Source organism: Podarcis cretensis (assembly GCF_951804945.1).
Source record: "Podarcis cretensis genome assembly, chromosome: 5".
Lineage (NCBI taxonomy): Eukaryota > Metazoa > Chordata > Lepidosauria > Squamata > Lacertidae > Podarcis > Podarcis cretensis.
In genome coordinates this window covers 31,953,223-31,981,187 of record NC_137174.1, presented here as the reverse complement: position 1 = coordinate 31,981,187, position 27,965 = coordinate 31,953,223, and the positions used below count along the sequence as shown (strand labels likewise).

General features: G+C 45.0%; 1 protein-coding gene across 4 annotated transcripts in view; it reads left to right on the top strand.

Moving 5' to 3' along the window:
- The first annotated feature begins 5,155 nt into the window (after nucleotides 1-5,155).
- The window catches only part of ADAMTS14 (ADAM metallopeptidase with thrombospondin type 1 motif 14), a 71,214-nt gene continuing 48,404 nt past the window's right edge, over nucleotides 5,156-27,965 (top strand). For 2 of the 4 annotated variants that reach the window (XM_079976233.1, XM_079976234.1), the window contains exons 1-4: nucleotides 5,158-5,480; nucleotides 8,218-8,639; nucleotides 24,790-24,943; nucleotides 27,005-27,201. In XM_079976233.1, coding sequence (XP_079832359.1) covers nucleotides 5,393-5,480; nucleotides 8,218-8,639; nucleotides 24,790-24,943; nucleotides 27,005-27,201 — 861 coding nt within the window. In that variant the 5' untranslated portion in view covers nucleotides 5,158-5,392. Of the gene's footprint in view, nucleotides 5,481-8,217; nucleotides 8,640-24,789; nucleotides 24,944-27,004; nucleotides 27,202-27,965 lie in introns of all 4 variants that reach the window. The other 2 variants (XR_013839009.1, XM_079976235.1) reach the window with 2 other exon arrangements.

Sequence of the window (27,965 nt, the reverse complement as noted above, 5' to 3'; positions counted from 1 at the left end):
TGCAGCTGGTTCTTCTTGCCTAAATGTAGAATCTTACATTTGTCCCTATTGAAATTCATTCTGCTAGTTTTGACTCAGTTCTCCAAACTTTTAAGATCATATTGAATCCTGATGTTGGCTACCCCTCCCAGTTTGGTGTCATCTGCAAATTTGATGAGCATCCCCCCAATTCATTCATCCAAGTCATTTATAAAGACATTGAACAACAATGGGACAGAACCCTGTGGCACCCCACTTGCCACTTTCCCCCCAGGATGTTGAGGAACCACTAGTGAGCACACTCTGGATTTGGTCAGTGTCCCAGGACACCACCTACTTTTTCTACATGCCCTATCAGCTTCCCTATGCCACTTTGCTTTCTGCCTAAACCCCACACTTCTTAACTGCTCTGTGGCTGCCCCTCTTGTCTTACATCTCTCCCTTTTCCCCAAGCCCTTCATGAACCCTTCAGCTTCCTCTTTCTCAGACCATTGGCTATTATAACTATTTTCAGCTTCCTTGCCACTGGAATTCCTGTCTCGTATCTTCCCTATGTCTCAGAACATTTCCCAACCATCAACCTGCCACTGTATGAGATTTTGATCCCAGCCAAACTGATGTTTTCCCTCCCTCTCAGAAGCTGGACTACAGTTTACTTCCCTCAACAACTGAGCTTCCTTTGCTGCCACGCCAGCTTCGCTAAACAGTATCAGATGCTTGGCTGCCACAAGCTCAATATATAAATTGGACCAAACAGCTAACTAGAGGGGGTTCAGTGTGGAAAAGACGCTGTCAAGGCAAAGGGGAGAAGAGTGTCTGCCATTTTCCACTTCTTTTTTTTTTAAATAATATTTATTAAGAGTTTAAAGATTACAAAAAGAAAGAAAAAGAATTAAACAAATCAATATAATACAATACAAAAACCGAAACAAAAACACTACATAAAACATTGAATTAACAAAACAAAACAAGAACAATTAAAAACACTTCCAATATTTTCAAGCTTATCTTTCATTCACTTGTTTCATTGACTTCCTCACGCCTCCCTTTTTGTATTCCACTTCAATTAACTGTTTCAGCAATTCCTTTCCATCTTCCTCTGTTTTCTGTCCTGTAATTAATCTTAACATATTATAACCTTGTTTCCCCCCCCCCTTTAATACATTAACAATCTATCAGTACCTAGTTCCTTATAACATTTCTGCCAAAGCCATATAACTTCATTCCACCATTTTTCTAAAGCTCATTAATTTTACAATATTTCTGTAAATAATCTTTAATTTTTTTCCAGCCACTTTCCACTTCTGTTGGGGCCAATGTAGAGAAATGGGCACAATCTGACATAATTAGGTAGACTTAAGTTCACTGAAACCAATGAACTTAAAGCTTGCCTGGGTCTGTGCTGATTGTGACATATCAGTTAGCAGAATTTGATCTACTACAATTAACCCATTTTGTAGTACACAGATAACTTTGTGAGACACGTGGCTGTGCTTCAGCAGTTGGGCACCATTATTTTATCATGTTCACCAATGAGAGATTCACAGGTCACACCAGATGGAAGCATGACTTTACATTTCTCACCTTGGAGGTCTCAATATATTGGCTCATATTTATGAGATGATTCCGGGTCAGAAATCTATTTTTGTCCTTGCTAGAAAGGCTTCTGTAATTCGTTCTTTCAGGCGTGCACAGCTGGTCTTCCAGAGCTTCAAGCTCATGGATTGTACAGATGAGGGTGCTGAAAAAAGCACCAATTAAAATTATTTTAGAACTCTCGCCAACATTTCTGAAATAGGTCTTAGTTTTTTGGGGGGTTTTTTAATGTGGCATGTGCAGAATGCATTACAGCAGACATTTGGGATATGCATTTGTTCAGATGTCCCAAATTCATGGCCACAAAGACCCTCCTGCAATGCCGTAACATGTGATCTGTAAAAATTTTGGTGAGAAGGGAATTAATATTTATAGAACAATATTTCTATAAACAGAGTCAAGGGCTGAGGACAAAAGGCATATGTAAGCCTGGAGAATGGCAGCAGTGCTTAAAACGGGCGTGCACCAAAATATGTGTGGGGAAGTCTGTGTTCTGCAGACAAAGATTCACATTCCGGGACACGCCTGGAAATTCTCTCCAGACTGATCCAAGTGTGTGGAAGGCAACAAAACTTCCACAGCCCCTGTGTGTTTCTGTTTCCTCTCTGCTGGCACAAGAGGAAACAATTTCAGGCTTGCCAGGAACGGCATCTTTCAGCCACCTAATGCCTGGCTGAACAGGAACGTTTAAAAATGTCATCCTCAACATTAGTACTGAGAAAGACACACACACCTCACCATGGAGGGCATTCTGTAAACAGGGAAACACCACCAAGAAGGCCCTGCTGCAGGTCAAAGCCAGCATTCAGTTGTTACCATGTTGGTTAGTAACACTGTTGTTCTGTAACTTTCTAGGTGGTCTGGAACAAGATGTGTACAGAATTTCATCTCTCCAGGCCTTGTGGAACTACCTCAGCCACTTAAAAGTCTTCAGTTTTGAAGGACAGATGCCCTCTGGGTGGGTCAGATATTTTGAGTGCTCAGTGATGTCAGATCATCCGGGTTCCATATCACTCTGCACCCCCCCCCTTTTTAGTGTTTGTTTCAGTAATCGCTGTGAGATTCCTGCTGCGATTTCAGGGACCCCCCTGGAGATTCCTGTGCAGACAGCTGTTTGCACTTAAGATCATATGGCGGTTGTGCTTTACTGCTCGTGATTCTTATCATGCAGAACAGATGCTGTAAAGTCTCATCACAGTATTGTACATGAAAATGAAGATCTCTGTCATACTGAGGCAGAGGGGAGGGGATTTCCCTTCCTTGCAACTATCCAAACACACAGGGAAAGGGCAAAATGCAGGAAGCCAAGATGCAGCCCAACCGAACATGCATGTGCACTACAGCACATTGCTAAGCTGACTTCAGATTCTCAAAGCTTTATTGGCATATGCAAGTTCATGTGCATGCAGACGATTGCAACCTTAACTAGTTTCACAAGCCTGGTTAGCACCTTGAGATACGCTGTAACTTATAAGTACAACAAAGTGCCTCATTCCATATCGGATACAGAATTTTGTGTGGGCATGCATTTGTTTATTTGTTTATTGGCAGCAGATTGATTTCATCATATAAAAGAAAAATAATGTTTAAAAGCTTTTCGAGGAAGTTTCTTTTTTTTAAAAAAAAAATCAGGGGTTCATTGTGGAAGCCAATGTTGTTCCAGGGCAAGTTTAGAGAAGTGTTTTGATCCCTCTTTCCCAAGTCATAGGAAGTTCAGCGCAGCCTTCGGAAGGGTGAGTTTCCTGCAAACGAAAAGCCACTGGTCTTTTCTTGGTGCTGTCACTCCCTTTGTTCTCACATGTTTCAAACTGAAAATAAATGGCAGGGAAGCAGAAGTCAGCATACATTTTCAGAATCTCAATCTGGACCAGAAGCTGCTGAAAATGGCAATTGTGTGCTTTTAAGCTTCCCTTCTGCAATGTCTAGTAGTAATTCTATCTCTTCTGATGTCATAAGGGTATGCGTTTTCCTGCCTGTGCACCCATTGGCAGTGGCTGCTGCAGGCTGCTGTGTGTGCAATGCCGAGTGTCACACGCCTGATATCACAGCACAGACCTATTAGAAGGGTGAGAGCTAGAGGCGTGGCTGCTGTTTTCAGCAGGAGGCATGCAAGACTAGGTGCTAGGGATGCTTTAGCGCTGGGTTTCCTGCATCAGCAGCAAATTAGGTTAAGATGGCCTTTCCAAGATTCTGTGCATGCTGTGATCTAAGCACCAACAACTGGAAGTTCTAGAGTAGACTGTTTAAGAGTGTTTTGTGATCCATAGTGTCAGAAGTTGGTTAGAAGTCCAGTAAGAGCAGCAAAAATAACATTCCATCTGTCCATCTCTAAGCAAAGATCGTCCAGTAGGGTTACCGAACCCACCCCATTCCAAAACCAGACCCACTATTGGTCTCGTCCGCTCAATGTGCTGGATCCTGACACCCCTGACTGCAACTTGAGTATTAGACATATATACATTGCTCAAAAGGCCATTAAGTTTGAGATGGCTACCAACCATTTTAGCCATGATGGGGATGAGCCCAAGGAGAATTCTAACACCAAATACTTTGCATCCTAGGGGGAGAGCAGATTGCAGTGATCCAGCAATTGTGAGGAGCAATTACTTCTGATGCTACCCTGTGTGGACTCATATTGGCTTTTGCTTTTTTTTTTTTTGCTTTTTTGGAACACCACCACCACCACCAAAGGTTTGTTATGTTTTAAGCCACCTGATGGATTTTTTTAGAAGCAGAAACTGCCATGAACAAATCTTTTCCTGGGTCTCAACGGTGCTTATTTCTGAGTAGTACATGTACAGAAACGCGCTGGAGGAACTCAGAGACGTAGATGACTGCAACACCGTAACTTTTGCAGAATTCCTAGCATCCCCAGGCTGGCAGAAACTTTGGAACGCCCCGCCCGTTTATGAAAACGGTGGCCGATCCCATTTCTGAGGGGCTGCAACCAGCTTGGCTTGGACCAAGGCAGCAGCTTCAATCCTCCGAGGCGGCCGAGCAGGGCAGGTGGGGACCTCGCCACGCCAGTCTGCCAGGAGACGGGCAAGCGCGTCTGGCGCCCAGGCTGCGTGGCGACGTGCGCGCGTGCTGCGCCTCTCTCAGGTGCCACCCGCAAAAGCCCTTGAGGTGGGACGACCCTCGTCGAAAGTGGGGGGCGGTGCTTGGCTCCAGGGCCGACCAATGGCAAGTGGCGCAGCGCTGGAAGCGCCACGTGCAATGGAAAGTCCTCTCTCGCTCTCTCTCTCTCTCTCTCTCTCTCTCTCTCCACTCTGCGAGTGCCTCCCGCGGGAGAGGAGGCGGCGGCGGCGGCGGCGGCGAGCGGGCTGTGTGCAGCCCCCTCCCCTTTGTATCCCATTCCAGCCGGCGGCCCGCCTGTCACTCAGAGGCGTCGCCGTCGTCACGGCCCTCCCCGCCCCCCCCCCGCGGGCTCGGCTCTCCTCAGCTGGCAGCCGCCTCGAGAGCGGGAAGCGCCTCCTCCGCTCCGCCGGCCGCTCGCTCGCTCGCTGCCCCGTCGTAGTGCATGGAGGGCACTGGTCCCGGGCCGGGCGCAGCGCGGAGACGGGGCCGGCTGGAGGAGGAGGAGGAGGAGGAGGAGCGGCGCCTGCCCTCGCCCGCTGACAGAGCGCCCTTCTCGGGCCAGCAGGAGGCGGCGGCGGCGGCGGCGGCAGGCAGGTAGGGGAAGGGAGAGCGCGCCAGGCTGGGAGCGCGCGGCTTCCCCGGCAGGAGCAACTTGCCGCCCTCCTCGTCCCCCTCCCGGCTGCGTGGGGCTGGCCGGGCGCTGGAGTCCCCGGGTGGCGCGCCGGGCGAGCGTCCGCAAATGGATTACCCGCCTCTCTATGCGATGCTGTCTTGCTTGGTGCCGCTCAGCTGCTGGCTCGCCGCGGGCAGGGGAGCGAGAGCCCAAGGTAGGAAGGAGGGAGCGCGCGGCGCCGGGAGGGGCGGGCGGGGGGGGGGGGAGGGAGGGAAGCGGGTCAACCTGCCCGCCCCGGCTCGCGCGCCTTGGCACCTCTCTGGGCGCCTTGCTCGCGTCCCGCTGCCTGCGGGCTTCCTGGGTGGGCATCTCGCTTGGAAGAAGCCGGAGGCAGGGTCCGGGAGGCGCGCTCTCGGGCCGCGATCCAGCAGCGCTGCCCGCTGCTCCCGGAGAGCAAGGCTCGCTGAATTCAGGGCTTTCTACCTAGCAAAACGTGGAAGGATTCCGCCCCCCCCGCCCCCCCGCCCAGTCTCTGTATCCTCACCGGCAAGCAAGTTCCACTGGGCGCCGGTGGTTCCTGCTGCCGCGCTAAACGACGACCAGGAATGAATGCAAATGCGTCTTCTTGCCAGCCTGACCGAGTGGCCCGAGAGAGATGGAAATGCTGGCTTGGTTATCGCGCGGAAGTGCAGTTCGGCGTTTTGTTTTGTTTTTGGCCGGTCATCTGTCGTCCATCTGATCAAGTACCAAAGTGTTGCACCAAATGCTGCGAAACACCGAGGTTTCACATTTCCAGGCACCCGTTGCACAGTACCCTGCCCCTGACTGTACCTTAGAGGTGGGCGGGGGGGGGGGATCCAAACAAAAACTACTCTTTGATGTTGACTTTTAGACATTCGAGATCTCTATCGGCTAATCCTGCTTAGGACAGGATAAGAAAGGCAGATTTTGGGAGCCATTTTCAGGTGCCTCTGATTTCCCCACTCCTGGCTTTTAAAGATTTTGTTTCTTACAACAAAACAAAACCAACAACCCCCAAAACTCTTTAATAAAAACAATTTTTTAAAAAATGGAATGGCAGATCCAGCATTTCCCATATTACCAGTGACATGTTTTCTTTTCAGGACAGGGAGAACGCCAATTAAAAACTCACAGCCCCCACCCCTGTTCCTTATTAAATTGGGATGGAGCCCTGAAACAAATGGCAAGCCCTAAACACAGAATTAAACTTATCACTGTGTTTTGGCTCTATGAGTCAGGTTTTCCAAATTAGCTTTATACCTCTGAACCTAAGCATGTTTCCTCCAAAGGCAGGTTAATGGATTTCAGCTGGACTGATGACATTTGATGGGTAGGCTGAGAGTTCTTTCCATTTACCTTGCTGCCCAAGTATTTTTAAACAGGTTCCATTTTAAAACCTTTGCTGCATTTGAAGGGTGCAGAGATGGGCAGTCAGTAAGGCAAAACACTTTGCAGGAATAGGAATGCATCACTTCAGAGATTCTTTTTTTTTTAAGATGGCAGTGCTGTTCACCTCCATAGTTCATTTTTTAAAAGCTTCGTTTTGACAATTAATGCAGTAGCTAAAACAGTGTTGTTTAAGCTCTGATGAGGAATTGGAATACAGAGCTAACACATGGGATTCTTTTGCAAGCCTTGCCAAAGTATGTTACAATGCTGACACACTTTTTTTTTTTTAAGTTCAGCGGGATTCTCTACTTTAGAGGAACAGTGTGACATGGAAACTGCACAATGAATACTTTGGATGCTTGGTGTTAGCTGGGCATGCAAGAAGCATAAGGGCGTGTCAGTGTGAATTTCTTCTGCTGTGTTGAACATGCCCAGTTGATGCTTTGTGAGCTACAATTTATGAGGGGGAAATCATAAAGGTTTTGCAGGTGGAGGAAGAAGAGCAATAGCTTCCCATTTAACAGAACTGCCCCTCTCCAGAAATATCAATGTTTGCAGCCATCATTCTTTTGGCTTACTCTGAAACAAAAGTTTGAAGGTTTGTAGTTAAATTTAAGAACCACTATAAAAAAACTGGGTGAAGGATGGCTCGAGGTAAGGCCAACACAATTATGTAGTAGCCCATCCAGATATGTAGCCCTCAGCCCATGTGTCTATTCTGTTTGTGTTCCGCAGTTCCACATGAGCACGGGGGAGAGTGCATAAAGCACTTATGAGGAACAGACCTGAATTTCCTGAGATTCTCAGCTTTAATTTATAAAATGAGTTTCTTATAGGGGAGTGTAGTCAAACTTTGAGTAGACACACTGAAATTAATGGACATGACAAACGTTGGCCCCTGAATATCAGTGGGGCTACTCTTGAGTCAAACTTCATTGGCTACAGCCCCTTTGTGTGTGTGTGTTATAAACAAATTTCTAACTCTTTGGAGTAGTGAAAACACACTTCTAAGTTTAGATTTTTTAAAAGTATGCATCCTGGAACTTGTGTCTGGTGTGGTGGTGGTGGTGGTGGAACTGGGCAGGAGAAGACTTCAGTGCCCTGCATAGTTCCTTGATCCACCCACATGGTTAGCAAAACCAGCATAAATTATGCAAAAAACTTGAAATTGCAGAATAAATTTAAATCAATGAAATGGGTTTTGCAAATGTGTCTTATTCGGGTGCCAGAATTCGTCTGTTTTGGTTGTAGAATTTTTATGTATACATTTGTCCAGACTTCATACAGCTCTGCCTTTGTGTTGTTACTGGATGCCTTGTGTGATAGTTCCTTCAGGTGGCTCACTTGGAAAGTAGTGTGACTTGCCATAGGCCAATGAATGGCTAACTGCAGGACTAAGCCCCGTGAGGCTGGAGCCGCAGGTGTGCATATCTTGAGAGGAGCAAAGGCTTTTCAAACACACGCTTACGAAAAAGGGGTTTCCCTGCCCCGCTCTGCTTTGAATGTATTGAAGTATGTCTATCTGTATTTATTTCCACTAGAGCTGCTCCTGTCTGGAAAGCTAAGTGAATATGGTGTGATTGTGCCCTTCAGTGCAGATTGCCAGGGACGGTTCCTCTCGCACGTGGTGTCTGGCTCGGTGGCAGCAAGGAGGGGCAAAGCCACCCACCCTCCCTCTTCTCCACCTCACCCAGGCCGGCGCAGGGTTGCCCGCAGCACCTCCTTTCTGAACCAAGGCGTGCCTGGGAATCGCTTGTACTACTTCAATGTTACTGTTTTTGGAAAGGAGCTGCATCTTCGCCTGAAGCCCAACCGGCGGCTGGTGTCACCTGGCGCATTGACTGAGTGGCAAGAGGACTTCCGGGAAGTCTTTCGGGAACCGCTGCAACAAGACTGTGCTTTTACAGGAGGAGTCTCGGGGATGCCAGGTGCCGCAGTGGCCATCAGTAATTGTGATGGACTGGTAAGCAAAAGCGGATTGAGTTTTCCTCCTCCTCTTCTTCTTGTCCGCAGAAGAGATGAATCCCTCTCTCCTGTTTTCCCAGCCATAGGACTGTCCTTGCCTTGTTACTTAAGCCCCTCTGAGCCTTGCAAATATTTTTTTGCTATGAGCGTGTATTATGGAATTCACCTTATATGTGTTACGGATATTGGGGGATAAAGTTGCCAACTTCAGATTTCAAAAATTTCTGTTTCCTGGTTGAAGGTCTGGCAGATCAGGGTAGGGGAGTACCAGCAGGTAAGTGGGTGTGAAGGAAATTCCCATTGTTCTGCTGACATCACAATGTTTTCCTTTTGATCTTCAGCAGCCCTGCTTTTCAGCAGCACCTGTGCTGGCAGGATACAAAGTAAGAACACAACAGTCAGTTTCTCATGCAGCTGTGGGTGAAATAGAGCACGATGGGGCTATCTCACTAATCTTGTGCCTTAGTGGGGCTCAGGGGAAACACTGCTTTTCATAAAAGAGCTTTACTCAAGAACTGTTGTTCGTTTTATCAGACTTCTGGCTCTTATGCAGCACAAAATATTTGCTACTAGCCAGGCTGAACTTTATTTTTGGTTGATAGGTAACTCTGCCAACTAGAGTGTCTTGCAGAATGGATAGGATAGGTTCACCTGCAACTATTGGTCTTGATAGATAAATCTCAGGGAACCACATGCTGCCAGCTTTAGGTTATTCCTGTGAGCATCAGCCTAGCTGCTGTTTTAAAGAGAATGGTAGCCTGCATGAACCACTGCTGGACCAGTAGAGGCACCTTCAGGCAATGATGACTTCAGGGATTCTGAGCTGATTTTCAAACTTTGGAAAATGCTTCCAAGTCACCTGCAGAATCCTAAATGTTTAAGTCTGGCGAGGTTTCAAAGACCAGCTTGGCCTCATGGCTTGTGGGACCTTCATTCAACTGCCGACCCTGGGTACCATATCACAAACAGTTCTTGAATCTACTCTCAGTTTCCAGCTTAGTTTGCCATGGGGCAGGGGCTACTGCTGTTGGGAGTAAAACAGGCTTCCTCAACCTCCCCCCGTGATGTTTTTGGCCTACAACTCCCATGATCCCTAGCTAGCAGGAGCAGTGGTCAGGGATGATGGGAATTGTAATCTCATAAAACATCTGGAGGGCTGAGGTTGAGGAAGCTTGGAGTAAAACAACTCTAAAGTTCACTTGCACACTCAGAGCTAGTTTCAGATGTATTCTGGAGCTTCGTAAATGCATCACACAAGTGCAGAATTCTATATTTGGTACATAATTCAGCATCCTGAAAGTTTTAGCTTTTATGTTAAACAAAGGTTTTTTTTAGAGAATATATTCAAGTGTTTAATGGTCTGTTGCCATCTATGCCATTTTCTTCTGTACACACACACACACACACAGAGAGAGAGAGAGAGAGAGAGAGAGAGAATATTAGGGTTCTGTAGGCTTCCCCTGTCTCCTTCCTGGGCTACTATTATCAGGTCCACCCAGTGCCTCTGCATTGGGTGTCACAGTTGTGACCAGTAGGCATACAGCCCAGGAAGTCCTAGTTTGAAGTGTCTGTATACCGCAAAATTGGCAGGTCTCTGTGAAAGTTTGATGCTGAACAAACAGATGCAGGGTTGGTTGAGTTAGTGCCATCCTAACATTGCACGTTTTACTGAACATCTGTGGAGGTCTTAAAGCATACCAAGCGCACTGTGCAATGTACCAAGTCCTGTGGTTTTGGGAAAAATATCCTATGTTAACTGAAATCTTTGTCAATAGCATACCTATTTGTGCACATTTCCAAATATATGAGAATTTTGAAGGTATTTATTTGTTAGCTGCTTCTTTGTCATCGCTGATTTCAAGTTAGACAGAAGCCTTATGTGCCATACTTACTGCCAATTCAAAGGAGTGGGTACAGAGGCTCGGTTTTGCATCCTAAATTCCATCTTGGATTTGAATTGGAAATTGATGTATTATTCTTTTTTGCCCCGCTTCTTGTAGTAAGGCTCTTCCCTGTAGGCCCTCTCTACAGCATAGTACTCCTTACATTTAACCATTTATTGTTATTATTTTTGTTTTCAGAGAAGGGGGGAAATGAGACATCCCCCCTCAATATTCTGCTAGTCCCAATATGAGTTTTGTTGCATCAAAATATAACGAGCAATACAGATAAAGTGGAGGGACACGGGTGGCGCTGTGGGTTAAACCACAGAGCCTAGGACTTGCCGACCAGAAGGTCGGCGGTTCGAATCCCCGCAACGGGGTGAGCTCCCGTTGCTCGGTCCCTGCTCCTGCCAACCTAGCAGTTCAAAAGCACGTCAAAGTACAAGTAGATAAATAGGTACCACTCTGGTGGGAAGGTAAACGGCATTTCCGTGCACTGCTCTGGTTTGCCAGAAGTGGCTTAGTCATGCTGGCCACATGTCCTGGAAGCTGTACGCTGGCTCCCTCGGCCAATAAAGCGAGATGAGCGCCGCAACCCCAGAGTCGGTCACAACTGGACCTAATGGTTGGGGTCCCTTTACCTTTTTTTACGGATAAAGTGGAGTATTAAGGTTATTCCTATATGCACTAAGTGTTAGGCTATACTTAGGGATCTGATAATATTGCCCCTCCAAAAGCTGAGATGGCATAGTTGAATGTCTCGGTGATAGAAACGCCTGTCCAAGCTAGCTATGGAAGAATTGATGAAGTTATATCCCAATGCATGGGTCAGTTTACAATGAAGAGGGTCGTGAGTTCTGGTATATACAGGTGGTGACCATTTTGCGTGGGGTTCCGTTCCTGGCCTCAGTGCATGTCAGCAGAGCACACACAAATCTCCCCTGCCCTCCTTATACCCCCCCATTCTGCCCCCCAGTTACACACCCATTCTGCCCTCTTGTCAGTCCAAAAGGACCCAAACGCCAGCAGTCATGCATAAAAGAATAGTTGCCCTCTGTGTAATATTTCTGCAGGTCATTTCTGTTTCTGCAGAATAATTCCAAGGATTAAGCCCAAATTCAAAGGCCTTGAAGTTGGCACATCTTTACCACAGCCCTGCCCCTTCTTTTTCACACTGCACTAGCCAAGTGTTTTAGTTAGTTTTCACCCACACAAGAGGGCAGAAGACAAGATAAGTTGAAGGTAAGACTGGAGCAATGAGAAACGTAAGAGAAACTGACGTTGGTGGACTCATCCATGCCTAGCAAGTATCTAGATACAGACTTGGTCTGCTGTGGACTTTCCTAAACCTGCCAATTAGTTTTACCCTGAGCCTGCAGGGACACGGCGTGTTTAATAAGTAAAAATACAGAGCAGTCACTCTTTGAAGATAAAAGATCAGGTGAAAAACCAACAATAATTGCAGGATATGTAGGAATGAACACCTCCAGATGCTTTTAGTCCCTTACATCAGAATGCTTTTGTCCTTCTCAACTGTGTAATTATGAACATGGGATCCGATTTTCCAAAGTGGTTTAGGAAATTAGAAGTTCTAATTACCATGGAGTTGAAAAGCTAAGTCTTGTATCATTTTGCAAACAGCACTACAGCTGTAGCTCATATGCCCCTCAGCCAGCTGCTTGTCATTTTCTAGGCAAGTGAGTAAGCAAACTAAGGAGATGCCCAGGAGTCTTCATCTGGCCAGAGCCCTAAATTTCCCTTGCGGCCCCTATATTTCATTTCAGTGTCCAGATGTCTGCTGAGTTCTCTCCCCCCTGCCCCATGAGTTTCAGAAAGGAAAGATGGTGATTTCCTATAGCCTAAGCAAGTGGTATTTGTGGGGACGGCGTGGGGAATAGCATTCTTGTTAAATGTTTAGAATTGTAGCCATATTTTAAAGGGGGAACCAAGTCAGACAATTGAGCTCAGTACAAGAATTCTCCAGGGTTTGACTTCCCCATTTGTACCTTGAGATGCCTGTGACTGACATTAAACAGGCTCCCACATTCTATACATTTTGTCAGATGCAGGAAAAGGTTTTTTTGTTTTGTTTTCCCAGACTTTTCCAGAAGGAGGAGTTTATTTGTGGGCAGTAACTGATATCCTTCGAGAACTGTTTTACCTGCTTTTACTTGCTTAAAACCTTTTTGTTTTGTTTTTTTGTATACCTCTGTGGTGGTATTACGAAGCTTAGAGTTCATAAATATTTCTGATAAATAACAATGTTGTATCTAGACTAACTGGAGGGAGTGTAGTGACATTTAAAGTGGGGGAAGCATAACTTGTGAGCAGTAATAACATGCATTAACTGAATCGGGTACATTAACTAAATTAAGCGATTTCAGCCCCAGGTTCTTAATCACCACACTACCCTAGCAATTTCATCCAGGAAGGTTTGATTGCTCTCCCATCTGCTGGTGGGAGGGAAGCTCATCAGTCCCTCACCACTGGGACATAGAAACGTATTCTGGTGACCTCACTTATTGGGGCTGTATCCAATTTGTGAGGGAGGCGGGTGGCGCTGTGGTCTAAACCACTGAGCCTCTTGGGCTTGCCGATCAGAAGGTCGGCGGTTCGAATCCCCACGATGGGGTGAGCTCCCGTTGCTCGGTCCCTGCTCCTGCCAACCTAGCAGTTCAAAAGCACACCAAAAAGTGCGAGTAGATAAATAGGTACTGCTCCAGCAGGAAGGTAAACAGTGTGCTGCTCTGGTTTTGCCAGAAGCGGCTTAGTCAAGCTGGCCACATGACCTGGAAAAACTCTGCGGAGAAATGCCGGCTCCTCAGCCTGTAAAGCGAGATGAGCGCTGCAACCCCAGAGTTGTTTGTGACTGGACTTATGGTAACTGTCAGGGGCCGTTTACCTTTTTTTAGCCAATTTGTGGCCAGCTTTGCCTTCTGTCAGCATGTAGGGCTGGTGCTGAGGGAACTATTGCCAGTTCCCAATATGCCAGCCAGCCAGATTTAAGGTTTTTCTGTTAAGCATATAAAGCCCTAAAAAACTGGGGACCAGGATATCCCTATGTATCTACCTGTCCACTGTAGTTGTCTATGGGGACTGCCTTTGCTGCGCCACTTATACCAGAGATTCATTCTGTAGTGATTTAGACTAGGCCCTTCACTGAAGTACCCCCTGCTCAGTGGATCATGCTGCCCGCTGCAGTTAGACAGGCTCCAACATTGTATGCATTTTGTCTGATGCTGAAAACTTTTATTTTTACAGGCTTTCCCAGATGGGTGGGTTTATTTGCAGGCAGAGTTTGCTGCCGTTTGATAATTTTTGTTGCAAACTGCTATGGTATTTTTTTTTTTTTTTTGCAGTGCTTAATATAAATTATCTCTCTCTGTCTGAAATTGCCTCTCTTCTTGGCTGGTGCCCTTCCAGATCTTTTTAAATCTTAGTGAAATATTAGTTGCAGCGGACTGTTCTTTTGCAGCTGAGATTCCTTGCCTTATGATCTCCAAGTAGCAGTTTTTATCAGTTTTCTCGTATTTCACTGTCAGCATTTCCTGTCCTGTTTGGCATGTCGTCCTCTTTACCTCCCCTCCTATTGATTTATTGAGGAAACACTAGAGAGGGCAGTAATTTTATCCATGGCACAATGTGTAATGTCTGTGCCAAACTGTCTGACTTTTCATTAAATGACTGGCACATTTCCAGCTTGGTGGATTCCACTGTCTTGTATCGAAACAGACTATCAATGGAGGTTTGAAACACCCCCATCCACCCATTCAGTTATTTCATTCCATAAAACCTCTCCGTTTTGTTTGGATAAGTTTATTTTAACGTTTTCCAAATGAAGCAGCCGTGTGTGCTGCCTCTTTCTGTTACAAAATTGAGTTCATTCTGGCAGTGCCTGTCTTGTTGAGCGTCTCAGATAGCTGCTTCAAATTATACGAATCACTGAGTTGTATTCCCAAAGTATCCTCAGTCACAGCAACTTTTCTGTGTCACACATTGGCTTAAAAAAACTTCTAAATGAGAGCCATGTTGTTCAAATGAGAAAGATGAAAGAACTGGGCTCTCAAGTGATAGTATCTACAGTATTTGAAGGACTAAACCTCCCGTTCCCTAGGCATGGACAAGGGAAACGTTGGTGTCGATAAGACTACAAACATAAAGGCTTTTGGTTTATTTCCTTCCCTAAGGATAGGAGGGGGGAACAAAAGAAAAATATTGCAGTATTGGCTTTTTAATGGCCCACATGCAAATTATATTAGAAGGGCAAGTGAAAAGTGAGCTCAGACAGCCTGGAGAGCATCACAGGCTACACTGGTCCTTGTCACCTTCTATTTTGGGATTGCGTCCAAAACACACTGGCAATTGAGAACCTCCAGAAACAGACATAATCACTTCAGTGGCATAATAGTTGGCCGTGTGGAAAGTTGTGCCCTGAGATCCACTGGAATAGTGCAAGTGCTTGTGAGGAGAGCACTTTTCAGATTGCACATGGCTTCTGTTAAGTTGTGGGTAGACATAGCAGACGACACAGCGATTCTTCCAAGGCAGCTCTTTATTTGTAAGCTGAAACAGAACTGGCTGAGGGGCTCAGTCAGCCTGCTTATATAGAGCTCCAGAACAATGTAACTGTTGCCATTTCCTAAAGCTATCCAATCACTGAATGTCACTTTTGATCCTTCATTTGCATAACTATCTACAGTATCCCCCTGCTGGCCCAGGGTGAGAACTTCAGTACATAACAGCTTCATCGGCACCTCTAAAGAGATTTCTGACCCTAAGTGACTGCATGCTTTGCTTCTGGTGTTGTTTCCATTGTAGATGATGTTGGCACAGAAGAGGGCTTTTGCTTCCCACCCCACCCCCTTGTGGGCAAAGTCTCCTCAGTTTCAATTAGAAATGATTTGGCAATTTATGATCAGCATTGGCAGACACTTGGATCTTTTCTTTTTTTACCCCCCACAAATTATACATGCACAACTTTTTTTCTGATCTATGCATGCTCTCTCAGTGTTGGTGGGGAATGGCAAAACATTGCCTAGGCAAAGGCTGGGATTTTAAAATCCACCAGGCTGCTATATACTGGTGACTTTCCCCCTCTGCATGATTGGTTATTGTAGGTCACCTGCACCAGCAGACCAAACTGGAAGGCACATGCCAATATTTTTACATTGATTGCCTTGTTAGGTTAACTTTTAAATCGGTTCATTGGTCTGCTGTTCATGATGCAAGGGTTTTGTTTTGTGTTTTTCAAATAGTCAGACTTAGAGTTTAATTTTTTAAATTTTTTTTTTGGTAACAGCCAATTTGGCTTTTGTGAGAGATTGCATGTGTGTGCCTGCACTTGTGGTGCATGCATCATAATTTTTTCCTAACAAGGAAATTCCAAGCCAAACTGACTGCTCAAATCACAAATTAGGAGACAGCGTATTATTATTTTTAACTGCATACTCAAAGTCGAACTCTTTGTTTCAGAAATCAACAAATGCTGGGGATGCTTCTGAATATCTCATCCAAATATCCTCCGGAATTTTCTGAGTCACCCAGTCTTGCTTCTAAGGAAAAACCAGCACACTTGGAATTCCCACTTTTTCCTTGAATGAATGAATGAATGAATGAATGTGTATTTTGAACACGGTAGGGTGCTTGTGCAGTATGTGGCAGCTTTTAGTTCCTTGAGTTTCTTTTTGTTCCCCTTGCAATACTTAACTGATGCACAATGCTTTTTATCAGTCTTTATGTGATGGTATGTGTAATTGCTCCAAGATTCTTTTTGTGTGGTGTTTTTATCATTGCTCAGAAGTTCACTGATGTACCAGTGGAAAACCACACGATAATATTTTTTTCAGACAATCATACGATTTCTTGTTTTGCAATGTTTCATCGAAGTATATGTGCACTGTGGTGACAGGGGACTGTGCAAACAAGGTGAAGCAAGTGAAATTCCAGAATTGGTTTTAGGTGTTCTCCTAGCTACACTGAAATTCAGGTGGAAGGAAAGAGGAGGCACAGAATTGGGGAAATCTTCTCCTCCCTAACCAACTTTAGTGACAGCCCTTAAATTCAGATGAAAGTAGACCATGGAGGCACAAAAACAGGCACATGAGCGTTAATGTTCATAATTTATGAGCAGAAAACTATTTTCTGGGGCAAAGGGAACTTGTATTCAAAACTGGATATTTTTGAACTCTGGTAGCATTGTTGCTGAGTGCATGGAGTGTCCTGCGATCCTGATCACTGCATCTTCTTAACACTTCTAACCTCTGATGAAAGCCTCTGAAATGGCAATTTATCATTTGATCATCTAGTGTCATGGGCAAGTATCTAGGAAGGCTATGATTCTACGTCATGGATGCTTTAGTTGAGATTCCTGTGTTGCAGAGGGTGGGAGTAGATGACTCTTGGTATCCCTTCCCACTTTATGATTCTATTATTTTTGTTCCAACCTGTATTCATCGCAGTCAGCATTCTTTTGTTTTCCACCATAGTTTGTTTTCTGCCAAATACTACCTTGTTTATCTAGCTGCATATAAGTTGCATAAGTTATGTGGCTATTTACATTTCCTATATAACATTTAGTGTAAAGAAAACAGCAAAACAGTGTAAAACAACAACAACAACTATAATTATATTATGTATCATTTGCAGACCAAAAAACAACAGCAGCTACATAAATGAATACAGATTTTATTCACTGGACTGGTTTTCAATCCTGACCACAGAGAAATGTGTGAACTGCAACAATCTCTGCTTACTTTTCCATTTTTGTTGGAATTCTGACATCCCTGGTGACGGGAGGATGGAAATAAGAGCTGGGAGGGGACCATGGCTTGGTGCCAGAATGCATGTTTTGTACACAAAAGATCCTGAGTTCAATCCGTAGTATTTCCAGGTGGAGTTGAGAAAGATTCCTGTCTGAGACCCAGACAGTGTAGAGACGAACCATTAGTCTTAGTCTATATGGCAACTTCCTACATACCTAACTTGCTGAATTCCTGGTGTTGGATCGAGCTTGGAGAAACACTCTGAAGGAATACTGTTGAGTCTCCCGGCCTCGTTTCTTCTTGTTTTCATTTGTGCACAAGCTGGCAAAACATGCAAATAAAGCTAGCGTTCTTTAAAATGGGCATACTTACAAAATGTTAAGTGCCCAACTTCCCTGGCAGGAATTGAATGGGCTGCTCTGAGGTCTTTTTGCTTTTTTAGAATACTCTCATTGTAAGTGAAAAGTGCACACCAGTCATTATTCCATTTACAGTGTAATGGGAACTAGCTGGAGTTTGATTAATGGATGGGGATAGGAGGTTGCAGTTAACTTCCACACGGCCCTTTACAAACATTGCTGTGTGTGCAGCTGGTACAGATGTTGCTTAATAACTGCCTTACACAATGTTCAGTATGTGTGGCTGTTTTAACTCAATCCTATTCGCTCTTGGGATGTGCCAAAATGGGACTCTGATTTTCAGGAACGCTTTCTGCAATAGGGAGTGACAATGAAGAGCGTAGAAATGTTCACCAATTTTGCAAGACTCCCCTATCAGGAATGGAAGGACAGTGGCAGGTGGAAAAGCATTGGCCTCATTTCCTTGTTCCTAGCCCTGTGACATCTCACGTGCTACGTGAGTCCTGATCGGTTGGAATTGGTTAAGAAGGAAATGTCCCACGATTTGCTGCTGCTGTGGTGTCAAAGAGGGAGAATGCAGTGTGCTGGAGGAGGCTGGGGAATATTTCCATAATATGAAACATACCGAAGCTGCTGAAAGATCATTCAGTGAACACATAGGAAAAGCAGTGATATGTACATTGTACATTGTCTTTTGTTGGCCCTGGGGGTGCCAATTCTTGAAATAAATTGTTGGTTCCTGGGGAGGGTCAGGGCCAGCATTTGTGTGTGTGTGTGTGTGTGTGTGTGTGTGTGGATAGGAATGCTTACCACGAAAGCTGTTTCCACCTAAAGTTGTCCTGCCCACATTCTGATGTTTCCTTGGCAGGGCCACACTGACCTGTGATTCAGTATGTACTTATCTAGAGCTGGATCCAATTTGAAAATGAATGCCAGCATTAAAATTAAGTTCTGCTTAGTTGTTGGGGTGGATTAATGAGGCATACAGTGCAAAAGTTATGTAAAGTAGGGTAGTAATGGAAGCTGTCTAAGATGCAAACTTCAGGAAGTAGAGTTTCCTTCCCTTATGCCTATGGACTAATAAAGACACTTGTAATAGAGTGGGTGAAACCGGGGGGTGGGGGGGGGTGGGGCAGGGCGGATTATCAAGCATGTAATCCGAAATAACAAAGACTAACTGTGCTTAATTTTTGGTCGTACTGGGTGGAATTCAATGTGGTGCTAAGGAGGTTGTTCCTACAGTGCAAGCATTTCGCCTCCCTCCACACATTGTTCTGGGGGGGGGCGTTCTCACAAGCCCCTAGAGTGGATTTTTTTGGGGGGGTGCACAAGGGGGGAAAGCCCTGTTGTGTTAGCAGGGGAGCCCTCATGCTGGCTTCTGCTAGCAGAACAGGGTAGTTTAATACAGCTCAGTGTATTCAAAATAAGACCTACCCTGTCTTGAATGAGTGGGGGAAGATATTTACTTCCATCTGCTGGCCATGCAGATGCTGGATATTTGGTAAGCCAGAGAATAAGGTATGGTTGCCCTGGGCGCAAAATTGCTAGGGGCACAAAATTTCAACATCTGGTGCTTCCTCAATTCAGCTGCATGCTTCCGTCGCTGGGGTCCATTGAAAATGGCTCTCCATGCGAACCAGGAAGTGACCTCTCCATACAACAGAACAACACTTCTTTGCTTATCTCTGCGGCTGCGATCTCCTGGGTGACATGGACATTATTAGGCAGCTGAATGCACATGTGTACCTCCCTCCTACCCACTTTGCGCAGCCCCAGGCACTAGCAACCCATGCTAGGCCACTGCCCCCACCCCCTGACCTTTTATATGGAGACCCATCAGACATGCAGTTCTGCACCACATGCTGCTTCTGAACATTTAGACTGGCTTTGTGTGTACAGTGGTACCTCAGGTTACATATGCTTCAGGTTACATACGCTTCAGGTTACAGACTCCGCTAACCCAGAAATAGTACCTCAGGTTAAGAACTTTGCTTCAGGATGAGAACAGAAATCGTGCAGTGGCGGCAGGAGGCCCCATTAGCTAAAGTGGTGCTTCAGGTTAATAACAGTTTCAGGTTAAGAACGGACCTCCGGAACGAATTAAGTACATAACCAGAAGTACCACTATACACAGAACGCTTCAGGGTTTTTATCTTACTGTGTAACGTTGAGAAAACCCGCGTCAGCCTAGAGGCTGGAGTCCAGTCATATGCTCATCACCTCCAAGCCAACTAAAATGTTTGAGACCCAACTTTACCAAGATAGCTGGCAGGGAGGTGCTGAGGTTGGCAGGGTCTACTGAAGCATTGCCTACTAGCCTCCCGTGCTGGGGGCTGCCAGGAGCTTCTGCCAAGCCAGTCTCTCTCTGGCTTGGGGCTGGCTCCCAACTCCAGAGCTGCTCAGCTGATGAGATTCCAGCGGAGAAACGTGCTTGGCTGAAAAGGCTGGTGCCAGGCCCATTGGGAGAAGAGAAAATAAGGGGGATTAGGCTCCTGTATGGGATCATTTTGGGACATTTCTTAGCCATGTCTGCACCTTTAGCCCTCCTCCGAAAAGGAGGGAGAAATAAGACAATAGAACAACTTTTAACACCCCCCCCCCAATTTGCTGTTGTTGCTTGTCTTCTGAACAAGCTCTGTTATGTTGACAGTGTGGTGACTTCTTAGGCTTTCTCCCTTTGCCATTGACATATGCAGTAGAAGAAGCTATAGACCAGGGTTTCCCAAATTTGGGTCGCCAGCTATTTTTGGACTACAATTCCCATCATCCCAGACCACTGGTCCTGCTAGCTAGGGATGATGGGCGTTGTAGTCCAACAGCAGCTGGAGACCCAAGTTTGGGACACTTCACTATAGACACTATAGACCTTGTGATGTGGGAGTAGGCCTCGTTGAACTGTGTGATGCTTGTTCCTGAGAAGGCTGCGCAGGCAATCACACTGTTAGTGCATTGTCCTGTTTGTTTTAAAATTGCTTTTTTCCTGTCACAACAGCAAAAAAAGAACCTGTGATATACAATTAAAAATGCTAGAACTAAAAACAAACTAACTGAAATGAACATTTGACTAATAAGATAATTGAAAGCACATCAGAATTTCACTATATCTAGTTAAAAATGCTTAACCCCCCCGCCTTTTTAAAAAAGAACTACTGCAAGATGTGTCATTTAAATATGATTTTTGGGAGCCTAATGACATAGGAAGAGCCACTGCTGGTACAGACCAAAGGCCCATCTAGTCCAGCATCCTATTGTCACAGTGAAGAAACTCACAAGCAGAACTGGAGTTCACTAACAATTCTCACTCCTTGCGATTCCCATAAACTAATGTAGAAGCAGGTTGCCTGTTCCAATAGTGGAGGTAAAATAGACTAGAGGCCAATGATTGTCAGTGAACTTTGCCAATCCTCTTTTAAAGCCATGCATGTTCATAGCTCTGTACTGAATTTTCTTTCCTGGACAGCACAGCAAAAAGTGTACACAAGCCCATGACCTCAACACTCCCTTTCATTCTTGCAGATACATAATTTTTAAAAGGTTTACATGTAGTTTTGTTTCTCAAGGTGGCTTGAACAGTGGGGTCAGTGTGAGCCCTTTCCCTGGAAGTAATTATTATTCCTAGCCCAGGAGAGGGGAGTGCAAATGAGGCAGGTCTTCACAAGAATACTTTGGTGATTGCAAAGGTTAGAGGTTGTGTGTGTGTGTTGTTTTCTAAAAGTATGATTCTAGGTTCAGGACCAACATTGCGTTGGTCCACTCATTAGCAGAGGCTCTGTGCCACCTGCAGTTCGGTGACCTTAATCTGTTCAAAGGCAGCGTTATAACATGGAAAAATAGATTGCCCAGTAGGGAGCAGATCATTAGAATCAATTGTCTAGACTGTTTTTTCAGTCATCCCAGGAAGCTGACAAGTGTGTAACATGCAACCTGCACTCTGCGTTCCATGTAAAGGTCATAAGAAAGGGTTGCTTGATCCTTTCTTGCAGAAATGCAAAGGAGCAGGCAATGTCGAGGCAACAAATCATATGCACACTTACTTGGGCTTAAATCCCATTGAGATTAGTAAGGAAATTAGGTACTTCCATGGAAGCATGTGTAGGATCAAACTGCATCAGGTCCCAGAAAGTGTTCAACCAGATCAGGACACTGCTCGCTATCCTTATGCACTTTTACTTAGAAGTCATTTGTACTGGGACGCGGGTGGCGCTGTGGGTTAAACCACAGAGCCTAGGACTTGCCAATCAGAAGGTCGGCGGTTCGAATCCCCATGCTGGGGTGAGCTCCCGTTGCTCGGTCCCTGCTCCTGCCAACCTAGCAGTTGGAAAGCACCTCAAAGTGCAAGTAGATAAATAGGTACTGCTCCGGCGGGAAGGTAAACGGCATTTCCGTGCGCTGCTCTGGTTCGCCATTAGTCATGCTGGCCACATGACCTGGAAGCTGTACGCCAGCTCCCTTGGTCAATAAAGCGAGATGAGCACCGCAACCCCAGAGTTGGTCACAACTGGACCCTTTACCTTTACCTTTTACATTTGTACTAGTCAATGGAGACAGTGTCCAGATGTAGTAAGGAAAACCCAGAAAGAGCCATGTTGAGGCCAAGGCCCATCTGGTCCATCATTCTGTTCTCACAGTGGCCAACCAGATGCCTCTGGAAAGTCTACAAATAGGGCGTGAGGGTAATGGCAACTCTCCCTATTTGTGATACCCAGCAGCCAGTGTTCAGGGGTGTGCTGCCTTGGACAGTGGAGGTGGAACATATCCACCATGGTTAGTAGCCATTGATAGTCTTATCTGATTTGTTTATTCCTCTTTTGTGGCCATCTTGTGAAAGCAGCTTCTGTAGTTTAAGCATGTGATGTGAAGTACTGCTTTCTTTTGTCTCCTGAATCTTCCCGCATTCATGGATGTCCTGTAGAGGTCCTAAAAGAGATCAAGGGAGATCTGGTCTCTCTCTCCCCCTCCACTCTAGGGTGCACTCCTTTTTGATTTGCAAACAGTGAAGGGAGGGGGAGATCTAGGGTTGCCATATTTTGAAGAGCAAAAAAGAGGATGCTAGGATGACTCTTATTTTAAATACCCCTGCTATATGTAGGCTCTAGAAGCTTTGATATATTGTTGAGAGGGGTCTGGCAGGAGAAGAGAAGAGGAAAGCAAGTCTTCAACCACCAGTTGTGCCTATGTCTCATCCAGAAAGTATAGCCAGAGATATTTTGGCAAGTTTAAAAAATCCACCCAGACAGAAATTTCACCCCTGAAAAAGAGGACGTGTCCTGGGAAAAGAGGAGACATGGCAACCCTGGGGAGCTATTCCTTGTTCCCACTTACTGCAGTTTGGAGCTCTAGTGCTGCTTTGGATGGGTAAACTATTGAAAGGCGGGGAGGTTTTGGAGGTGGTGGCAGGTGATAGGCCTGTATTGAGCTCTCTTCATTGAGGCTTGCACAGTATAGAAATCAGTTTGCACACGTTTATAACTGTAAAAAATAGAAGAAGGGAAACTGATGGTCATATAAGGCATTCTGAGCTCACCCTAGCTGTAGTACGTTTATGGTACCAATATTCCTTCTTGTGTGTATAGTCTAGACTGACTTTTGCCAACCTGTTACCGTGCTGGCTTGGGCTGGTGCAAGCTGCAGCCAAAACATCTGGAAGGTGGCAGATGGGTGAAGGCTAGTTTAATATAATTACATTCCACCTGTACTACATAAACCTCCACTGCCCAGCTGTTTACCCCAGGCAAAGCTCGCTGAGCATTTAATATTCACGTAAGTGATTTTACAGTGCATTCCTATGAACTGCTGCCTGCTTGACGTGCAAAATTAGTTTATTGCTGCACAGCCAATGTGAGAGCACTGCAGCGACTCTTCCAACTCTCTGGCAGTGCAGGCAAATCACCTATTGTTCTCAGGCCTTATTTCCCAGTGTGGACAGCCTGGCATGTATTGGCAGCTCTGCGGCAACAAATTAACCCAGGACTAGAGGCCACCAAATATGGTAACATGGCCGGTGTTAGTTTCGAATTCCCAAAGCGTTTGTTGGCTTAATAGGGACAAAAATGTTTCTTGAAAAAATAGTCTGGATTGTTGCAGAGCTTCAAAGGATACCGCTGATGTGTGTTACAAAAGAGCTTTTTCATAGCCAACAGCTGAAGAAAAAAGTGGGTGGTGATTAGGGAAAGTCAGTGACCGCTAGGTCAATATTAACATCCTTGCCAAAATCTTGTCAGTCTGCAGTGTGTGATTTGATTTCCTTTTGATTGTCCAAAGCCTTAATCAGGTGGAGTTTCAGAATAAAACTGATGGGCAGCCTCAATGCAGATTTACTGGAAGCGCAAGACTTATTTCAGAGTAAAGACATCTGGTATCGCAAGGATTTCGTGCAGCAACTCCTTGGGCTGGGGGTATTCACCATTGTGATGTTCTGCATTTCTAAGGCAGGTTCTTCCTGAAGCATTCAAAATGTATCATGTGAACTGAAATCAGAACTGTGATTAACCAAAACCAGGGAGGCATTTGAAGATGGAGGGATTGACAGGGGCTCTCTGCCAAGTTGCACGTTAAGAAGACTAGCTGGAAAGAGTGTAGAGGATCCAGCAAAATTTGTAATGTCACAAATGAGGAAAGTTCACACAATCACCAGGAGTTATTACTGTAATAGCACCAGAACTACTGTTGTTATTAATGTTACTCTAGAGTGCATAATAGCACCTTTGATGGCACATATTGGTGTCTTGAAACGATGTTTATGTTACCAGCTACGCCCCACATGCCATTTCTACTATTCTGGATATTTGCTTGCATTTACGGACCCCAACAGAAATTCACTGCTTGTCTTGGCTTGTGATTTGTTGTGTTTTGTCTCTAATGGAAATATGCACAAATGCCCAGTGCTATAGTGTTTAATACAGCAAGAAAATCACAACACTTTATCAGCAAGAGAAACAAATAGACTCTTAGTGGTGTCCAGCCTTGCAAATAGTATAAATTGCATGATCACTGAAGTCCTGCATTTTCGCTCCAGAAATTGGGAGGTTCCAGGATATGTCAATAGTACTGCTGAATACATAGGGGCCAAACATGGCTTTCAAACTGACATCACCAATACACGCTTCCTTATTTTGCTTTTGCCGTTTTCTTCCATGGCTCTCCAGGCAGGCCTGATTCGTACAGACAGCGGCGAGTTTTTTATTGAGCCCTTGGAGCGAGGACAGTGGGAGAAAGAAAAGAATGGGAGAGCTCATGTGGTCTACCGTAGGTCTACTGTCAAACAGAGAGCAGAAGCATACAAGGACCATCACAATGAAGGTAAGTCTTCCTGTTGAGATGGATGCACATATCCAGCAATCATGTTCATGGCTCCCACACATCCATTTCCAGATAGATTTGACATGGAGGCACTATCTGCTTCCGTAACAGTTCCAGGACAGAAAAAACCTTATGTCTGAAGAGGGACTCTTGCCAAGGTGGTGTTTGAAGTGTTGTCCATTTCCCCCCACCACTTGTCCACAAGAAGCAGAGCTGGAATCCTGCTTGCTTGATTTTATCCCTTACTGGGAAAACACACATTCTCTCTTTCTTATATGGAGACTCTGTTTCTCCCTCTTAAGCCTTCCAGATGCTTTGGGAGACCCAGAAAGGCAACCACTAACTCTATGTTCATATTATCTGCTCTTTGCTTTGCATATTTTCTGTTTTTATGGGTTGTGAATCGTAGCTCAAATACAGTGGAACCTCAGTTTTTGAACGTAATCCATTCTGGAAGTCCGGTCAACTTAGGAAACATTTGAAAACCAAGGATCAAAGGGCAGTCTGCAAATTTACAGAGAAAATTGAGAAAAATACAGTGGTAGCTCAGTGGAAGCCGTTCCGTTGAAAACAGAAGCACTTACTTATGGGTTGCCGGCGTTCGGCTTCCGAAATGTTCGGCAGCCGAGATGTTCGAAAGCCAATGTTTGACTGTACTGCTGTCTTTGCTGCTGTTGGATTTTTTTTTTTTTTATGATTATGGTCTTATTTATTTATTGAGGATTTCTATTTTTAACTTTTTTATTGTATGCTATTTTTGTATTGGGGGGATGAATCAATCAATCAATCAATCAATCAATCAATATACATGCTTACATATAGAAAGCAAAAAAAGGCATAGCTTCTTCTCCTTTTAAGAGCTTCAGGGCCTGGCATCTCTGAGCAGGTACAGTTTTCCCCAGGGCTGACACACTGTGATGGGAGAAACTTCCTTCTTTCCAGGAGGACAAAGAGAAACACAGATTGCCTCTGTCAGTCACCAATAAGTTGGTGCACATACACAGAAGAGATTTATTTTTGTGTGTGACAAAAATGCTCCAGAATTCTGCAACCATAAAATCCCAACATATGCAACTCTTATTCTTAAGCACTCCCTCTGGGTGGAGAGAGGTCTAGGGAAAGTACTGGTCTAGCGTTCTTTTGCATGAGAGAGTACTGGAGATTTACTTTGTCTAACAACTGGTTTTTATTTACAAATATGCATAGTAAAAGCTGACAGCACAACTGCTAATCCTGCCCCAGGTCCCCCAACCAGCAGCATGGACCCCTGTGCCCCTTCCATCTGCTATAGCCAAGCTCAAAGCTCTCAGGTCTTTCCACTTCTTTCTGTGTCCAGATTCAGAATGCAAAACTGCTGTTAACTGTTTCTCTGCCCTTTCAAAACTGACAATGGTTGAATTCTGTAAGCTAAGGCCATCAAGGAACGTAAATTCCAGTATACATGGCAGGGCGATACCTATTCTTAGGCCAACCAAAATGTCACAAAATAGTGTTCAAGATTTGACATTTTGGTTGACCTAATAAATAGTGTGGCCCTACTATGTATTTTGGATTTTTTTCTTATGGGCCAGCATGGCTACCTTTTCCCTGTTTAAGGAGCATTCAGGCTTTCTGATCCAATTCTTGGTCCCCAACAGGCAGTACTGTATTTTTTGCTCTATAAGATGCACCTGACCATAAGATGCACCTAGTTTTTGGAGGAGGAAAACAAGAAAAAAAATATTCTGAATCCCAGAAGCCAGAACAGCAAGAGGGATTGCTGCGCAGCAATCTTTTTAGGAGGGAATAAGTGCATCTTATAGAGCAAAAAATACGGTACTTTAGACACAGATTATAGTGATAGCTCGACTCACAGCAGTTAAGATCGTCCGAACACTACTGCATATATGTTTCAGTGTGAAGATAACTTGCATGCTTTGGCTTGTGGTGTATGTGTTTCGAGGTTGTTTTTTTTTTTTTTTCAGAATAATAGATTTTAGAGACCAGAATAACTACTGAAATTTCACAATTGTGCCCACAATAGCTTTTTAACCCCTTTATCTTTTCTCTCAACTTTCCTAGTTCCAGGCTTTAGCCTAGGTCAGCTCCCAAACACACTGAACCTAATTGAAGAGCAGGTTGGCGAAGCAGATCGGAAGAGGCGCCACGCCAAGAAAGATGACTACAACATAGAGATTCTGCTGGCCGTGGACGATTCTGTTGTGCGATTCCATGGGAAGGAACACGTCCAGAATTACGTCCTCACCCTCATGAACATAGTGAGGCTCTCTGTTGTTTTATTTTAACTGTTACAGATGGGGACTGGAAGGGAGGGCTGCACATCTACTAGTCACCTGAGTGTGGGTATCTGCTTTTTGCATCGGATGATGTAGTTTCACTGTGTGAGCGCACACATGTATCCTAGAAGTCCGCGAGGCCGTAATGGTGCATATTGTGAAACCTTCATGTCTTATAATGGCATTTGATGTTGTGTTCGAAGGTTTGGGGCCTACCCAAGCGAAGGATAGTTGGATTGGCTCAATGTACATTTCCCTGTCAGATTCCATGGGCTGGGTGGGCGGGAAAGTGGCTGTTGAAGCAGGGAGTTGCTCAGATTCTCTACTAAGGAAATCATGACTCTTGATCAAAAGGTCTGATCAACAGTTAGTAGTAACCAACCGTCAGATCCTTCTGGCACCTCAGTTACTGTTTTCATGGGTGAAAGCTTTCAGATTATGTGAAGCCCCATTTAAAACTCTGGCTATATATAATGAAATTTTTCGGAAGTGACCAGCTAAAAGATGTTTTGCTTGCAGTTTTACCAGAGGCCAGACTTCAGCAAATACCAGAGCAGCTTTGGAGTGATTTGAAAAGAAGTGGTTCCCTTTTTGGAGCAGAGGTTCTATCCTAGTATCAACAATGACAACAGATGTCATCGTGCTGCTAGGATGGATGCTTTTAATTAATGTTTTCCAGAGAGATGAACTCCATGCCGTATTAGGGACCTGAGCATTCACCTTGGCTTGCCCCTCAGATTTATCCG